This window comes from Sceloporus occidentalis, unplaced genomic scaffold (genome assembly GCF_023333645.1).
Source record: "Sceloporus occidentalis isolate IW3139 unplaced genomic scaffold, rSceOcc1.0.p SCAF_186, whole genome shotgun sequence".
Taxonomy (NCBI): domain Eukaryota; kingdom Metazoa; phylum Chordata; class Lepidosauria; order Squamata; family Phrynosomatidae; genus Sceloporus; species Sceloporus occidentalis.
The window spans coordinates 968,480-987,030 of NW_028317166.1; the positions used below are offsets into that span (position 1 = coordinate 968,480).

At 37.3% G+C, this 18,551-nt stretch overlaps 1 protein-coding gene across 1 annotated transcript in view; it reads left to right on the forward strand.

Moving 5' to 3' along the window:
* The window catches only part of LOC149278671 (GDP-mannose 4,6 dehydratase-like), a 184,800-nt gene that overhangs the window by 37,956 nt on the left and 128,293 nt on the right, over positions 1–18,551 (forward strand). Inside the window, exon 6 of the mRNA XM_089501888.1 lies at positions 18,072–18,264. Coding sequence (XP_089358014.1) covers positions 18,072–18,264 — 193 coding nt within the window. The remainder of the gene's footprint in view (positions 1–18,071; positions 18,265–18,551) is intronic.

Below are 18,551 nucleotides of genomic sequence, written 5' to 3' on the forward strand. Positions count from 1 at the left end.
CTATGCTTTCCAGCCTTTCAATCATCACGATATATTTTATGAAATATTTTTTTCCCTCAACCCTCCCCTTTAATTCCCGATTATCTGTTGTGTATTAACGTTCACCTCTAGTGAATGTGGAATTTGCTAATTCCCAACAGTAAGGCGATCTTGGTTAATTACAAGCAATTGTCCACCATTAGCAAGAGAGGCGCCATTAGTTTTTGATTAATTCTAAGATTACAAAAATAGCAGTGAGATTTTGGCCAAATACGTGTCAGAATGAAAAATGAACTTGCGTAAGGAATTATGAGTAACTTATCTATATCGTAGAAAAATAGTCTCCTACCTTTACATTGGTTTCTAGCTGAAGACTTGTTTTCATAAACCATTCAGTAACTATATTTGGATTAGAACAGTACAGAATTACTTGTGTGTCCAGGACCACAGCAGTGTACAGATAATTGACTATGTTTAGATCTCTATCAAGAGACTGCTAATTTTATTAACACTTTGTTATCTTAATGTCTTTTCTCCAGAAGGATCATAAATCTGTCATCGGGGAAAGCTTATTTTATCAATTAATTCGGTTTCGCTGATTTTCCTCATGGGCTTTTAAGTAGGAGTCATTAGTTTGATTTTAACCGACTCTTCATAGCTTTGAAATACTTGGTGGAGCTTTTCGTAAACGTTAAATATTTTTACCTTTTTATACAATGCATGAGCATTAGGGTATTGAAGTGTGGAAAATCTTTAAAAATAGGTGTTAGTTTTCATTTTATAGTACAGTTTTTTTGGTTTTTTTAGCAGGCAGTGGAAATAGGGGGCACATGACCCTGCAAGGCTCTTTAATGCCGATGCAAAGAAATCAGGGGCGGCTGCAAGAAGAGGTATAAGGAGTCATGAATGAGGGTTACACTGAACAATAGAGGAAATAGTATTACAGTTAATGTTCAGGTAAATTATTGGCGTAGAAGCACAAAGAAGCACAAATTCTTACAATCAAATTTTAGGTCTCAGAGGCTACATCGTTCTAATGAATTATTTTCTATAAATCATTTTTTGTGAACATTTAGCATGATTATCTCTCTTAACAAACAGTAGAGCTGTTCTAGCTGTTTGAATCCCTGACGCAACCTGGAATTTTCAAAGTCAGACTTTAACAAGTTAGAAATAATTCTGTGTCCTTCCTGTAAATGATTATCAGTGGTTTATCATTCCTGAGTTGGGAGTGAAATTCCATCCACTGTGGCAAAAATAAGAGCAGCTCCTTGGTCCAGATGTTACCACCTTCCTCTCTTAGAAGTGCTTTCTCATAGTCCAAAGGCACACAGAAGGAGCATTTTGCTTCACATACTAAATGAAAGGCTTGTTCAGATTTTTGGACCACTGTAACGCACACTTTTTCCAAAAAGTCTTTAATGTTGCCTGGGCCTCAAGACAAAAATAACAAGAGAAGACTTTTTTCCAACTTCAGGGTAACAACCTTTCCTTTTTACGTATTAAAGTGGTACAGGGGTGAACACTCCTTTAAGCTCTTCATCCTTCCTCACCTGTTCTCAGAATTAAATAGACCTCACCTTATGATAATATAATACCCCACAGTAGTCCTCTTCATGATTTAAAGTAACCAGCCTAGTTAAGGGCCTTTAAAATACTATCCAATATGATCGATTAAATGTTTATCACACTCATTTTTGCAATGTATCGTTATTAGTGTAACAATAAAACCAAACCATTCTCTCCAGCTCAGTATAGTGAATTATCATAAATTGACACTCCACAGCTCATTTGTGCTCTAATTCAGATGTTTGGTAGTTCTCATTGCGTTTTCTTTTAGAAGCCTTTAAGCATGTTCAGGTGTTACTATGGATGATATACATTGTTTACTTTGGCTTGGACCCCTTAGTATAAATTTGTGTGCATTATCCAGTCCTTTCCAAATCAGGCTGCATGGAAATCACAATGCAATTTAAGAGGACACTCCTGTAATGCCTAGTCATTAACCAGGAGGTCCATGCCAATACATTTTATAGTTACTTGTAAATACTTTTAATATGCCTTCAACCTAAAACAATAAATAAAATCAATCACTTACCTATAGGAGAATCTGCAGCTCCAGCGATGCAGCCCACCAACCCCTGCGTTTGGTGATTGAAGCGCCCAATTGATTGACATAGTGAAAGAAAAGCCATTCCATTGAAGAGCATGTTTATGGGTGTCCCGTTGGACATCATGGTACCCTCGTACAAGCCAGCACTGGAGGTGCAACTGAAAGCATCTTCTGCTTGGGAAATAGCGGCGAGGTGGGAAAAGAGGCAAAGGCAGATATTGGATACCAGATAACTTTTTCAGCTGATTTTTAGGAATAAGTGTACTATTGCATGATCATTGGTTTACTTGTTTTCACAGGCAATTATGATTGTGTTTTACTGAAAATAATGCGTGGCTGGAGGTGAAATAATAACCCACAAAAACCTAAACCCAAATGAAGTGCCAGTTTTCCCCAATACCGTTTAGGGAAGGAGCTGTGTCTTGTTGCATGTGATAGCACTCATTTAAGACTACCATCTATATAATATGATTGTGATTTCATGTACCCGTACATGCGCTGTCAGAGCATGTGTAAAGTTTTTTCTTTTAACATTATATATATTTTCTGTCATTTGTCTTGAAGACTTGTCATTAATAGAAAGCAGCATGTGTGCATCCTGAAAACTCATTTCCTTATTTAAAGTGGGCATCCTTCCTTTAGTGTGATAGGCTTCCTTTCTCTATATAGAAGTAAGGATCAAGCCTTTGTAAGTTCTTAAAGGCAAATCCCTGCCAATTGACCTTTTGTGCTAACTGACTAAGATGCATTGTTTGGTCATTTCAGTGCAGTTTCATAACGTGTTACAGCGAACACATTTTTCTTAATTGTGTTTTTGTAACGAGGGTACATTTTCCTGTCCCAGTGTAGAAAGGCGTCTATATAGTTCAGGGCAGCCTGTTATGTTCTCTGTCTTAAAGGTACAGCAATTCTAGCAAATAATGCTATTATGTTTTTATCTTAAAATCATAAAAAATCTATTTAAAAAAAAATAAAAAATTTCCTTATTCTGCATAGCTATCCGAAGCACATTTTAGTTTCATCTAAATAAAAATAGAAAAAAAAGTGTTTTTCTGTAATTGTAATAGTAGAGAATTCAATTGTAAACTTTTTTGCAAAGTTTAGTTTAGAAGTGTTATAATGTGTAGAGATAGTTCAGTGTCCCATTCAGCCTTCACAACAAAGAATGCATATTAACCTCTATGTGATCATAGGAAGTGCTATCCGTTTCTAGGATATATAATGGTTGATAGCATACAATACGTACAATAGTATTCCATGCAATTATATACATATACTTATGTTCGTTGTGTACATAATTTAGACCCAGATGTTAATAGAAAGTGGCTTTATGCCACTTTTGTGTGTGTGTGTGTATAATATTCTCGTATAATTTGTCTTTAGGCGATGAGCTAATGGAAAATGGTGAGTAAGTAACAAGTCTTTGCCCTATACCAGCTTTCTCGCCAAGAGTTTGCCAACATGCACCGCGTGGGGATTGTTTGTTTTCTAATAAAAAGTGTGTTAGCGTGAATAATTAAACTATTTAAATGCACATGATTGTTAATTTTATTTGCTCTTTATTACTTACCATTTGGTAAATGGTGTAATGGTAATAATTTAGATTCCAGACTCCATTAAATGTTTCATTGCAGGGGAGGGTGGGCCTTCAACAGAGATTTACAATACTATCATGGGAAACAGGAACGTTTTTTTCCGGGCCAAGAGATTGTAAGCAGTGAAGAGTGTTGAAGTTTGTGAAGATTAAATAAGGAGGGGACTGTGTGAGTGAGCTGTCAAGGAGTCATTACTCCACTTGGTAATTGATTGGGAGCATGCCTTCTAAGTGCCACTACATAGTAAAATGATATCCTCATCTGAAAGACATATGCGTTAAAGGGACACTTCAGCCATCGTAACCACTTTAATACATATGATAGCTGAGAAGTCCCTCTACATTTTTGTCCCCTTTATTCTCCGGAACCCCTCCATATGCATTTGCCCCTCCCCCCCTCCGACTGTCTGAGACTTAGTGTGCGTGTATGTGCTTCAAGTAACAATGGTGAGATGGAGGGGGGTGGCAGCTCTGTTTCTGCAGCTTGTCCCTAAGCTTATTATGAAACTTTATTTGTTGTTATTCTTTTTAAATGCATAGACATTGAAGTGCTTGAAGTATGTTACTATGCCTTCTTTTTGGTGCAGCTGTCTGAGGCATTAAACTGTCCCTTTAAATGGACTAGTACCCAATATGTCTGCACTGCATTTGCAGTGTGGTGTTTTACATACACATACGACTGGTCTGAGAATACGTTCCTTACTTTATTTTTGTTGAGGTTTCTATTTTTAAAGGGAAATGGTTTAAAGGGACAGTCTGAGTACTTTCATATGCTTTCTTCAAAGCCAACAAAATTATAATAAATCACTCACCTGGCTTAGGAAGTGCAGTTCTGTTGCTGCGGCTGCCCTCCTTGTCCTTGGGCTGATATTGAGTTGATTGGCTGCCTGAAGCAGACAATCAGTGGCAGGAAAGCACTGTTATTGATGGCAGTAGGAACGCTTGCCACATACAGGGGTCTTAATAGACCCCTGTCTGCAACATTCACTGGGCCAGCACTGGAGCTACCTGGAGATGAGTATATCACATGCACTTACATGTGTTCAGCCAAATGCATCTTATGCATGCAATACAGCTTGGAGGGTTGGGGGGTAGGAGAATGGGCAAATGCATATAGGGGCATTCTTCAGAATGCACAGTATAACTTATTTTAAATGGTTAGTTATGCCAGTACTGAGTTTGGCACATATGTCTTTTTCGTTTTGTTTTTTCCTTCTACCGTTTTTTATATTCACTCTATTTTAAGGGCTTTCACGTAAATGTTCAGTTTAAAAGATAGGTGACTATTGTGCTTACAATATTACTCATGCAGCATTAAATGCATCAGTCCCAGCACTGTTGAATGTTTTAACCATTTGTGCTTTAACTACTTATCCATTTTGGGAAGTAAACAATTTCCATCCAACTGACCAATGGGTATTTCTTGAAAGAACCTCTAATATTTCCTTGAAGATGCCAATTGTGTTATCTAGTTATCCTGCTTGGGCCATTCCTGACCTTGTTTCTATAAGTAATCCAGATGCTTCCTCCTTGATGGATACAATCTGTTTGTATCCCTTACTTTCCACCTCGTCGAGCACATCAGTGCTGTATCTATGCAAATGAAACCCGCCATGCGTTTGCAGAAGACAGTGACTTGACATATGATGCGTATGTGACAGGAACAGTTGGGAAGAGCTGACTTCATCCTGGTAGCACTTTGATTAATGAAGGAAATGTCTTTCAGACAGATGAGGTTTGAAAGGGTGTGAAGAGACCTTCACCTGACCTAAAGGGAATTGATATATTCACACACCAGGAGGTCCTTAAAACAAACCAGGTGGTGAGCATTTGACTTGGTCTGCCTTTTGCTCTGTTGTGAAGACTAATTCTTACAAATATCTGCAGTGGTTTAGCACCATAAATGTGTCATTACATGAACAGTGAAATGAATAATTTAAAGCCACGTGGCACATTCTTTTATATAAGTTCTAGGTAGTGTGCATAGTCTGCAGTTTTCCCTTGTCTTCCACTATGTTATTTCTGTAGAGTAGGTCATAAATATAATTTTTGGTCAAGGCATACACGGAAAGCTCCATATTCTGTTAAATATATTGTGACTGTATGTAATAGGAAATCTATCCTGGAATTCAACTAAAACTGTTACAACCACCTGTTACTTGTTGTTTATATTTTTTGTTGGGACAGAGTGCTTTAGTGTTTCATATACCGGTGTTTGGGATTTTTCCTAAACTTAACAAGTGTCACATAGTCAGACAACGCGCTAGCAGATAAAACGATCACATTTGGGGTACTGTCTGATTATAGCGTTGTTTCGCTAGAGTTCCTTATTCTCGTTGTTCCAGATTTTTTTTTAATCACTAGGTGCTATGCAATTGGAGGCTGCAATGCCAGATGTGACCTATACATTCCTTTCTATAACCCCCTCCTTACTGCTTTGGAAACTCCATAGGGTTTCCCAAATTACATAATTGTTTTAATGAGATCTGGCCCACCAACATGTGAATGTTAAATAGCTGAGGCCCACCCCAATTATAAAAGAGTGAATACATTCCTAACCATACCCACAATTAACGGCCTGTTTTGAGTCTCATACAGCCTGGAAGCCACTGTGATCTTGGTGACTGTCACTCATTCCACTCGTGGTCTGGCTTCAGGGGGAGAAAAAAAAAAAAAGTCAAACTTTTCTTATAAAGTACAGATCTATAAGTGTCATTGTATGAAGTATGTATTTACTTATTTTCCCGCGAGTTGTGTGTCTACTGATATTAGGGTCAGCCTTAAACTGAGAGGTGTATTTATGCTGTGAGAATACTATAATCTTCATGTCTTGTGAAGGTGCCTATCTGCTTTGTGTAATGCACCTATCAATGTGTCGGAGCAGAATGATTCATCATCCCACGAACACTGAGAAAAGATCTGCCAATTTGTAAAATTTGACTCCTAATCATTGCAAGGCAACAGGATGTGAAGTTCCTGCTCTACACCTGATTGAAGCCAAATGTACACACAACAGCTGGGCAACAGGGACTTGTCAAGCTTCTCCCAGCTGGGGGTAGAGGCAGCCAAATAAAGACAAAACTCTTAGCACTGATGATAACCTTAAGCGCCTAACACAGGGTGCATGAACTGGTCCTGTAAGGTTATGCATGGCACAGTAACCAACCTACATCACACCCTATTTGTGGCTATGTTAGTGATGGAATAGTCACAGACAGGTTTCAGATTGCTCGCTGCCAGGTCCTCGTCAAACCACCTTAATTAAAGAATTGCATAGTTTTTGTTAATCAGTGCCCATCTTGTTTGGTACACACGTGGCAAAAGTTATCTGAAGTAGAGATGGCTTCATAACTCGTTTAGTCACTTACACCTTAAAAACTGTGGCTTAAGGACGTCAACGGATATAGGAGACAAGCAATCTAAACATGTAACACTTCTTGAAATGTAGTAAGTAATTAGCATGTTCTCTCTTTGTCTGTATCACATGGATGACTTTTTTGTCGCCTACATGGTGACGCTTCATATAAGATTGTTTGGGGCTAAGGATTCCTATGCCAGGCATGCACTTCTGGTGTTTAATATCGTACTGTGCGGTTCAGACGTTCTATGTAACATGCTTTATTTACTCTTTGCTTTGGGAGGGTTCAGTGGACCTGGTATTTTCTCTGTTTTACTTTGGTCAGTTCATTGTACCTGGTAAATGTCGTTAAGTTTTGCTACCCTGGTTCTTGGCTCTTCATAGTGTGAGAAATGTGAGAAAGGCCGAGGAAATAATATCTATATGTAGATGCATAGGAATTAAGCTGCAGCATTCCTTGGCCATCTGAGTTAAAGTATCAACCACTGAGACCCTGTTGGGACATCTGAATAATCACAGAGAAAATATAATGAGTAACCCTGAAACTCTCATACATTACGTATTACAGATTCCGTGATTATGGAAAAGCATAGGCTCTTATTTATGAGTCTGAAGCTCTTCTGCACTGTATAGTACTTAGGGAGTCCGTGGAGGTTATGCAAATAAAGTGTTGCAAAGTTTGAAAGGTGGTCTCATTACCATAAAAGCCAATGAAAGGATACGGTCTACATGCCATCGGTCAAATACAACAAAGCCTCTTAGTGCCTTTGGTTCATTTTCACACTTCTGTTTCTGTAAGGCCAAATTCTCATATTATGCACTATTTGTTTTGTTCCGTTATTTGCTATGTACTGTGTACTAATTGTACAGAGCTTGTACTTGTATAAGTGGAGCATCTATATTGGTGGTATTTGTATAGTTTTTGTCTTACAAACATTGCTAAAGTCCTGTGCTGTAATTATTATGGATTTAGATAAATCCACGTGTGTGGCTTGGCGGATATCTGACATGGAGGAGCCTTGGGTTCAATCAAGAAGCAGGGATGATGGAATGTGGCATCCTTATTTATGACAACAGGCCCTTCAGGAAAATCCCAGTTAAGGAAAGACCATTTGGATTCATAAATCATCCAAGTCCCATGGAGGCCTGTTTTCATTTCATGATTAACTATGAATTGGACTAATACACAGCCCCTCTGCGTTTAGTACATATTTACAGATTATGTCTGAGGGGTGAAGAAAACATTTCCTGCTACACAAGTTGGAGACTTGACCATCTATGTGCATTTATTTGGTAGCATTATATACAGGCACAGTATGTCTGTGTACTTAAGCAATTAACCTAATTGTACTGATGATACAATAGACTCTGTATGAACTAAATTGAGGAGCAGGCCATTGCATTCTTACATTAAAAGCCTTAAGGGAGAAATACAATCCAAGTAAGCCCTCTGGAGTGAATGTGCGTCTTTGCTTAGTATTATGCAGCATTTAAACCATAAATAAAGCACAGGTGGTGTTAGCGGTATGATCATGAAGACACATTTTTAGGCTTTCACTGTATAATTTAGAAGTGCACGGCACATTATATATCGTTCCAAGCTGTGCGCTCATACCAAGTTTGCTAAATACTTTATGGCAGAGCGTTGAAGACTGAACTAAACCGGCCACATGCTGGAACATTGATATGCTTGACTAAAAAAATGGCAGAGGATGAACCTAGCTTCAAACAGTGCCTGTCTGGTACTGGTTGGAGTTTTGGTGTGTGTAAAAAATAAATAAAATAAAATCTACTAATTGTTTTGGTTAATGATATTTCTTGTTAATAGCCTGCCATTCTAAAAATTAGACATCGGCATATACAATATAGTTTGTTTGTTTTCTCCTCAAAGGTCCCATTGCAGTCTCTGATCTGTGAAAATCTTAATTATTTTCTGGTTCATTCACCGTAAATAAATAAATAAATATCGGTTTGCTTTGGGGTTTACTCAGAAAGCACTGTTTTTCATTTGTTATTAAATGCTCGTTCTAATTAACATATATGATTTTTAACGCAGAAGCATATCTGTATGTATCAGTTTAAAATGTTGATCCTGTGTTTTACGATAGTTGTAAAACACACAAGGCCCCACACAAGGCTCTACTGTCTCTTTCTAATTTGCCATTAGTGGGTAAATACTAATTTATAATTTAATACAGAATTGATGATCCTGTCCATACTGTAGTCACACCTGTTAATTACCAAAAAGCCCTTTAGTTGTTTAGTAAAACCTAAATAGGATATTTTCCCTTTGTGAATAGAAGGGCCTGAACGTTTATTAATATGTAATGCGATTGTGTCATTGTCTCAGACATACATGCTTTAGAAAGCACAACAATCATGTGCCAACCGAATAAAGTGAGAACCGTCAGCCATTTCTACGCCCACTCATACCTTAATGACTTTTCCCAGTTTAGTGTTGCCAAAAAAAGGTGTTTGCAGCTATTAGGAGATGTTTGCTTTTTCTGTGACTTAATGGAACTTGCCTGGGTCTATTATGTGATGTATTTTTAGAAGCTGTGAACTTATTTTTGGAAAGCAGGTGGTGTATTGACAAAAACCTGAAGGCATATCTGTGCATCTTCTAATTGGCTGGTAAACAAAAATGCCTGATCAGTTCATGTAGTGAACTTTAACTATTAAAAATAACTCTTTTTCCATCTGTACAATAAAGAATATTTATCCTGATCCTGATCTCTTGTCATCTAACGCATCAATGTCGATTAGTCATGAAATTAGCAAGAAAACAGAATTTCTAGAAACCAAACTCTCCCGCTATGTGTTAGTCTGGGGGTTCTGTTACATCTTAAGAATAGTTTTTGAATATCCACAGATCATTGAAACACAATGATTTGGTTGTTTTTTTTTTTCCAATGGGAAAAATAGAGATTCTCAGATATCCATTCAAAAAAGGACAAAATTCAGTGAATCTATTTAGTTGAATTCTGAAGATATTTTACCATAAACTAATGACTTCAGCTATTATGTATAATTCTGATTCTTTGAAGGGTTGAATAGATTTTATACTTCAGAAGACAGAAATGCATGGACACAGTGCTGGAGTGGGCATAGATTTTATGGATCTTTGTTATTTTTTATATATTTAAACAAACGTTTGATGTGCGAAAATATACTGCAACTCTGCGCCAAATATTAAAGAATTGTGTTAACCTCTATTTTACATCTACCTAAAATGTGCACTAATATACCCACCGCTGTCAATAAGGCCTCTTTTGGCTGCTGTTCCTACATAGACATGATACATTTAGTATTTATTTATTTTTTTACAACCCTTAGATGTTAATTAACCAGTCAGATAATAATCACTTACCTGTTCTAAGGAACATTTCCCATTAAAACAATGCTGTCCTTGAATTAATCTGGAAACCATACTAAGGGTTTGAAAAAAAAAAGGAAAAAAAAAACTAATGTAGCTTGTACCTCTGTCTTGTAAAATAACCAAGATCTTAAATGATGACCTTAATCATTTTTAAGATTTTATGAAGACATTTGTTTCTGAAAACGAAGTGCCTTGTCTTCTGTCACTGAGTAGTTTGACATAGATGTATGGAAGATGGGTGAGCATGTGATTCACTGCAAAGTGATAGACAAACCCCAAGAAAAATTGCGTAAGAAAAATTCCATAAGGTTTATAGTGTCTGGGAGTAGTGCACAGAGGGCATGGTAATGGCCTGATGATCTATGCAAGATGCTACAGCCTTGGCCAAACATTATCCGCTTCATTTATCACAATTTAAAGCATTTTACTCCTACACCAGGACAGTAAATAGTTCACTGCCTACATTCAGAGACCCTAACTGTGCCTCTTCCTAGTTGAACATGGATTTATTTTCAGACTACAAAACAAATTGGTTATTATGATGACCCCAAATAACAAGGAATCTTGAGTTCAATTTCAGAATAAATAGTTTTTATTTGTATTATGTTATTTCACTAATTACAACTGTTTGTGCTAAGGCCGTTCTTGGGAAGAATTATTGAGATCCAGGGTAGCTTTCTTTCTTCTGAGGCCATATGCATGAACAGTTTATTTCAAGTAACAGCTATGGCTGCTAACATGCTTCATTAAAAGTTAATTGCAGAAATTCAGTGCTCCCGAGTATATTTCATTTTTTTGTACAATTTGAGGGAGCCTACATTTCACACCCTTAAGTGCCTCCCAACAGTCCATGGGGCAAACCACTTTTTTGGCACTTCTGTCTGATGTAGCTGATTGGCAAGTGACAATATGGGCCAGTTGGAGAGAACCTCTGATCTTCCCTAACCAGCCCGGGGGGCTGTAAAAATCAAAGGAGGTCTGTGCCGGGAAAGCTTGCACGTGACCTTCTGGTGACTCTCTGCAGCATAGTGCTGCATGGTGCTGCAGGTGGCCCCATTTTTGTCACTGGCACTCCCTTGTATCACACACCCCAACACTTATATGCTGGTCTGGGCATCATAAAGTGCTATTAACACATTAACGTTGATTTTAGAGTAGCAAACTTAGTTTTGTTTGTATGTGTACACACATTTACATAGACATTAGGACTCCTAATGGGCATGGACAATTTCAGGAAATTCTTCTGCTCCCCTGTCAGCCCTCCTAGACAAATGGGTCACAGTTCCTACTGTTACTGAATGTATATAAATATATATACACACAGAAACATTTTATGGTTTATTGATCTATAGCCCAAACATTGTGTTGTGGCATTCATTTTTGGTGACATATGAAATATGACAGTTGATAGAATATAAAATATACTAATCATATCATTTTCCTACATTTTCAGTAACTTTGAGGTCATAGTAAAGATGCAGGACCCAATTCACTTGTGTTAATGTCTATTACTGAATAGTAGCTGGAATGTTTTATAATCATGTGGGAACAATACCACTATGAAGGCTTTTTTAAAGATAGTAGTAAACATTATTTTTATGCAGTGATATTTGGTAGAAAAATATGCAGACATCGGCTCTCTGTGGATTTTTTATCCCACGATTTGTTTTTTTTCCCCCCTAGTATGGCAAGGAAGAGAAGTGGATTTTTTTGTTTCCATGTACATCTTTAGGGTTTCATCAGATAACCACTCAAGGGAGAGAGAGGTCATTATTTGTTTATCAGTGATTGACTGGGGAAAGGAGTTGGAAGGTTAAAACCTGGGGGGGACTTCCTGTCTGGTTCACGTTGATCAAACTGATGATCGAGGCTTAAAGCTAGATAGCCTAAAACAGCAAGCGAGACAACTTTACCAAACCTAAAGGACTGCTTGTATGATCATTTAAGAAACCAAAACACTTTTAAGCAACAACATTAGTATTCAATAACCCTTCTTGTAAGGGATACTGAATAATCTGTTTTACACTTAATATAAAAAGCCTACACTCTAGCAGACAACATGTAGCCAAAAATCAAATGGATAAATAAGAAATATATTGGCATTATTTTTTCTTTCTTTCATTGATTATTTGGAATTAAAGCCTTAAGACATTAGGTCAAGTTCTGGCAGATTCTGTGCTTTGCTAAACCTAAATTTGGGAATTCAGCCAGAGTTGAAAAATACACCTCATGCTGCCAAAAAATGAAAGATCTGGGTACGTGAATGCAAGGAACAAGAGTGATGCAGAACATAATAGCTGTGTCCAAGTGTTTTAGGAAAACACATTCAAAGACAACAGACATTTGCACAGAGCTTAAGTTTATGGCAGTCAAAGAGAATAATGGTCCTCCCAATTAAGACAGATAACTTCACACAGGACACAAAACAAGATGCGTTTTACTCATCCTGGCCTTGCCAACTGCATTTAGCTAGAAAAAAAACTTGGTCTCGCTGACCTTTGTTAGCATCAAATTCATTTTGGCGAGTGAAATGTAATATATGAGCATCTCTCTACCGGGACCCTAATACCATTTCATCATCATAATGACTATAGATATTTGTATGTTTAGTAGAATGTGTTTATATATAGATAAAAATCCCCTATGTTCAGAATATATTGTGTGGCGTTGAGTAAGAGAAGAGCCTTGTGCCACTGTCTGTGTGTTTTATACACATCTGTCTAGCTCTTGGTGTTATTTTATACGGATCTATATGGACGCAGACCTTCCTGCCTCTTACAGAATGTAAACTGGCCCCTTAAAATTGTCTTTCTCTACATCAGTCCTAACAACATGGATTTAAAAGTCTTGAAAGCATTTCTGATTATGTATATATGCGGCATGCTTGTGTGCTGTTGGTTTAAATATATATTTATTTGTTATGTATTTGTTTAGGAAATAGTGTATTTAATACAGAATGTTTTTTTCACCGTTATCTTATGGAGCTTCTCAGGATATAGATTGTATGGCTCATTCACAAAGGGGGATTATGACGACGGCACCAAATGACTTCATTCTAAACTCTGCACTGTAAGCAGATGTAATGCAAACTCAACGCGCGCTCGTCAAGCCGCTCCGCCATAAATACTTTGCATAGTTTGATTGAAAGTAGCATCTCATCTGATGTCCAGAAAAGGCTAATGTGCCCGTATACTTTTTTCTTTTTGTTTGGTAAAAATTGTGTATTTATTTCTGTAGCGCTGACAGATTATGTAGCGCTGTACAATAATATTATACATAGAGGTCACACATTTAAGCAAAGAACAGACGTGTGGCCCTGCTCTTTGGATCTTTATCTAAATCATCATTTTCTTAATCACCTTAATCTATTAGAAGGCACGTATGGTATGTATACTTGCAAGCTTTAGTACCTTCCTCCTCCCCCGGGAACCTGATTGTGAATGTGATTTGTGGATGTTTAATGATTTTTATTTTTTTTTGCATGTATTGTCACTGGAATGTAAAATAACCTTTCCCCCTTATAAGTGGGGTTATATGTTTTTGTGTTTTGGTAATTTGTTCTTTATGAAAACCTGAATGCGCTTTTAGGATTCGTTTACATTTTCATAGATGAGAGGAGGTGGGGGTCCCGAGGTGACTGCTTTATGGGGTGTTTATCCTAAGATGAATGCACAGGTTGTACCTTGTGTCTCGTTTAAATAGGTCATCCTCACTGTACAGCACCGCAGAATTTATTAGTGCTACAGAGGTACTCCCCATTATTTACTTACTGCATGAGATGTCCTCCTATTAAGTTAACCATGATTTTTGCGTGGCCAAGTCAGCCTCTGTTCCACACTTGCCAGAGAACTGGCCCTTTATGATGCAGGAATAGAGATGTAAAATTTTGAAGCCATGGGGGGGAAAAAAATGCAGTGGCGTAGTTTTATAAATGTCAAATTATTACACTGGGGACATGAAATGCAGTGTATATAAAAGTATCATGCTTGAAATTAAAGTGCAGCTTATTCAGTAAATAATAAACTAAATTTGATTTTTAAACCTTTATTTTTTGTTGCAAATGGAATATTTCAACTATACATGAGAACAGGTAACCCCTTTCCCTCAAATAAAACAAAATAAATGAAGAAACCATCAACACAAAAAAGCAAAAGATCCCCTCTAATCCTCCTCTTCCATGGATTGGACGGGGGGAGCGATCACAATCGCCCAATCAGATTTACACCTTAGCACCAATTGCAAATGAAAAAGTTAACGGGCATTATTTGTGCCTGACGGATGTGGACACAGTGCATCTTTCATAAAGATCTTCATGTATATAGTTTGAATACCATGTCATAAACATATTTATCATTGTAAAAGAAGATATTCCTCATTCCAGTTTATTTCAATTTGTCCAAAAAAAAAAAAAAAAAAGGCTTTGGGAAAAAACAAACATTTCCCAATTTCTCCGTTTTTTGTTTTTTTTGCCAGACCTTCCCATCTATATCCCAAACTATTTTGTAAATAAAGCTCCGTTATTCCGTCTGTGACTTCGCCCCTTCCATTTACTATGTGAGTGTACTTCTTTAGACAGAGAGCTTCTCTGAAAAGATGAACGTTAAGTGGAAATTTTGCATGTTTTTTCCGTGAATTTTCTGTGTACCAAATGACATCCCTTTTACCTAGAATACATTTGATGTGAACACGGGCATCTCGTTATACCGTTATTTTGGAATGGGATCGTTGGCAGGAAATACGCCGCCTCATAGTTGGTGTAGTAAGGGAAATCCCTAAAACATATTACAATCAAAGCCGTGTGTTGTAGATCTGAAGTAACAGGGCTGAGTATCCAAACCCCTGCTGTTACATTTATTGTAATGATCTGTGTGCTTTTATATCATTTATTTGGAACACAAACACAGAACTAACAGCCATGACTGACCACGCGCTGTTGCAAGTTGGCACCGCTAGGCTGGGGCTTATGAGTGTTTAGGATGAACTTTTCAAGCATAGGAAATACTTGCTCTTGGTTTGAAAAGGCAGTTAGTGTTTTGTGAGTGACAATCTCCTGTCAAAATACAGTATTTTAGTCTGTCCCCCATACCCGTTCTATGCCAGCAACATCTTTCTGCTACGCTGCACTTTACTAGCATGAGCGCTCCATCCCCATGGCGAAGGAGGAAGGGACTTGCCTCATTTTAGTGTACAAGCCAAATACAACGTTTACACAAAGTACATGCTACACATCACATTGCTGTTTTTGGGGGAGGTATTGGGTCCGGCGCTTTAACATGTGGGGCCCACATAAGGCAAATAAGGAGCAACATGATTAAAGGGACACACCAATCATTATATGCACTTTAATGTAAATAAGAGATGTGTTCCTTTTAACGTTCTTACACACACACACACACGTTATATTCACTGTCAGCCGGGTCCGGCGCTGGAGTGCATTGATATAATAAGACCCCTGCGCATGCACATTAATAGCTTCCATTGATTTCATTGAGGGTGCATTCCTGCATGTTTAAAATAAGCAGGGGTGGCAGCAACATGGAATACACATGTTCTTGTGTGCTGCCAGATTGTGTATGCATGTGTTCACACACACACAAACACACACACACACACAAGCACACGTATGTAAGGTGCGTTATATTGGATAAAGCTTCATTCCATACAGCTACTACCAAATATGCCCCGCACTCATGGTCATACAGTCTGGACGGACTCCTTCCTGTTATACGCTGTCGTGGTCATAGAAGTCTGCCAATTGGTGCAATACCAGTATATGTTATAGTTGATACCCATGCTTGAATGCAGGTGACTTCAGTTAAGTGCATAAGGACAAGTCAAGGAATAAACGAGGATGTTGTTACAGCCATTTGGTTAACGTATTCGGCAAATGTCTACATAGAATATTATTATTATTATCCTTTATTTATATAGCGCCAACAGTTTACGCAGCGCTTAATACAATACATAAATTCAAGGGATATGACAAGACAAAAATTGACAGACTAAGACAAACCGATACATTTGGTGGAGAGAGCCCTGCTCGCAAGCTTACAATCTAGAAAATAGAATATAAATAATAAACTATGAAAGGATTATTAGTGAGAGTTTCAGGGTCATATCATATAGCAAGTTCTTAGGTATGCTTATAACTGTGCGTACCTAACTCTAGAACATCCATAAATATGTCAGTCCCTGATTTACTACAAAATCTGTGGATATAAATTATAAAGGTGATAAAAAGCAATAGTGACAATACTTGTAACCATACACAAAAATACATAAAAGAATGCCAGAGGCGTTGCGGTATCGTTCAAAGTTTTTGACATATAGCCCTCTTGTAAAGGCTATATGCTACGGCATTTATTGATATCTCTATGGCTTTGGCATCTGCTGCCCGCTCTTTAACATATTTTTTTATGTTATTGTGATATCTTAGAATGCCGTACATCTTGATGATTAAGCGCCTTGTATGTTCCTAATAAAAGATAACCCAATTTATAGAGATTATTATAGAGACCAATTTTCAAAGCAGCGTTATTTTAACACTGCAGAGACTGATTTTACATAAATATGATACTTTCTGACTGTATACAAAGTACAAGGACATGATCATCCTTATGATGCCGTTACATTGTCTTCATATGATAGCATCATTTTGCTTTTGGCTTCAGCATTTTAGGTTTAGTAGTTCATATGCTGTTTAAACCGAGATGGTTTGTTGTCTTTAGTAATAAGCAGACTTTAAGGAGCCTGGATGTCATTGCATTCCTTATAAGCCTGTTGGGTCGATGCTTGATATTCAACAATATTCTACACAGTGATAGCAGTATCCTAGTTTGTCAGGATGAAAGTGCTTGTTCACATTTCCCTGATGGTGGCAGCAGTGGGGTGTATTGGGAAAAGGCATTTTTGCGTTACAAAGCCAATTACCTGTCCAGAAAAAACGTTTTTAAGCATCAGCTTTAAAGGTATGCATTTTAATTTCCATGTTAAAAATTGAAGGGATATTATTATTATTAACCTCTGTAAACAACATTTTAGAAACCTGAGATTACCGTTGTCAAATTTGTCATTAGTAGTAGTGGTACAGTAGAGAGAAATACCATATTTTTATTTTGTTTAGTAAAAAACATTAGGTACTATAATATATTAAAACACACACACACACATATATATATTTATTTATTAAAGGAGGTGCTAATATTTTAGCAAGGTATGTGGTAATGGATAGAGCACTTTATGTTGGGAATGGGAAAACTGTTTTTATTATTATTATTATTTAATTATTTAAACCATATTGCTGTATAAATAACATTTGGTTTCATCTTGATGAGAGGCCAGGGTTTTTGTTACCCCAGAAAGTAATAGAATTGCAGGATATACGAGTAAAATTTTACTTTTTCTCCCAGATATGCTAGTGGAGAATAAAATTAAATAGTTTCTTCATTTTAAAACGAAAAAGCTTTTTTTTCTTCTTTTTTTTTTTGGATACTGTAATTTCATATATTTTATACCTAATCGCCAATCACAAATACAATATGCACTTGCATGCCTGCTTCATACACAGCCTGGCCATTCTTTGGCAACCAACTAAAAGCAATATAAGTTGTTTACATCTTCATGCATTCTGTTTCCCCCCCCCGCCCAGATCTCCTTTGATTTGGCTGAGTACACTGCAGATGTTGATGGAGTCGGCACTTTACGTCTTCTGGACGCTGTGAAAACCTGTGGCCTTATTGAATCAGTGAAGTTTTACCAAGCCTCAACAAGTGAACTGTACGGGAAGGTCCAGGAAATTCCCCAAAAAGAGACCACTCCTTTCTACCCTCGATCACCATATGGTTAGTAATTTGCTGTCATTGTTCCCATACTGTAGCAATACAGCTTATTGCCTTCACACAAATCAAGTGAACTTGTCAATAGTTTGGTGGCTTGGCTGTGAGATACGATGTGTTGTTTAATATAGCTTTCCATTCTAAAGTGATATGATGATTGATAAATTGTATAGTAAGCTTCTTACATAGCTATGAATATAGCTTTTCAACTGTAACAGTTTGAGGTTTGAGTTTATGAGGCATGCAATATTGTGAGCATGAATAAAATAAATGCTATATTAAGAACCGTTCAT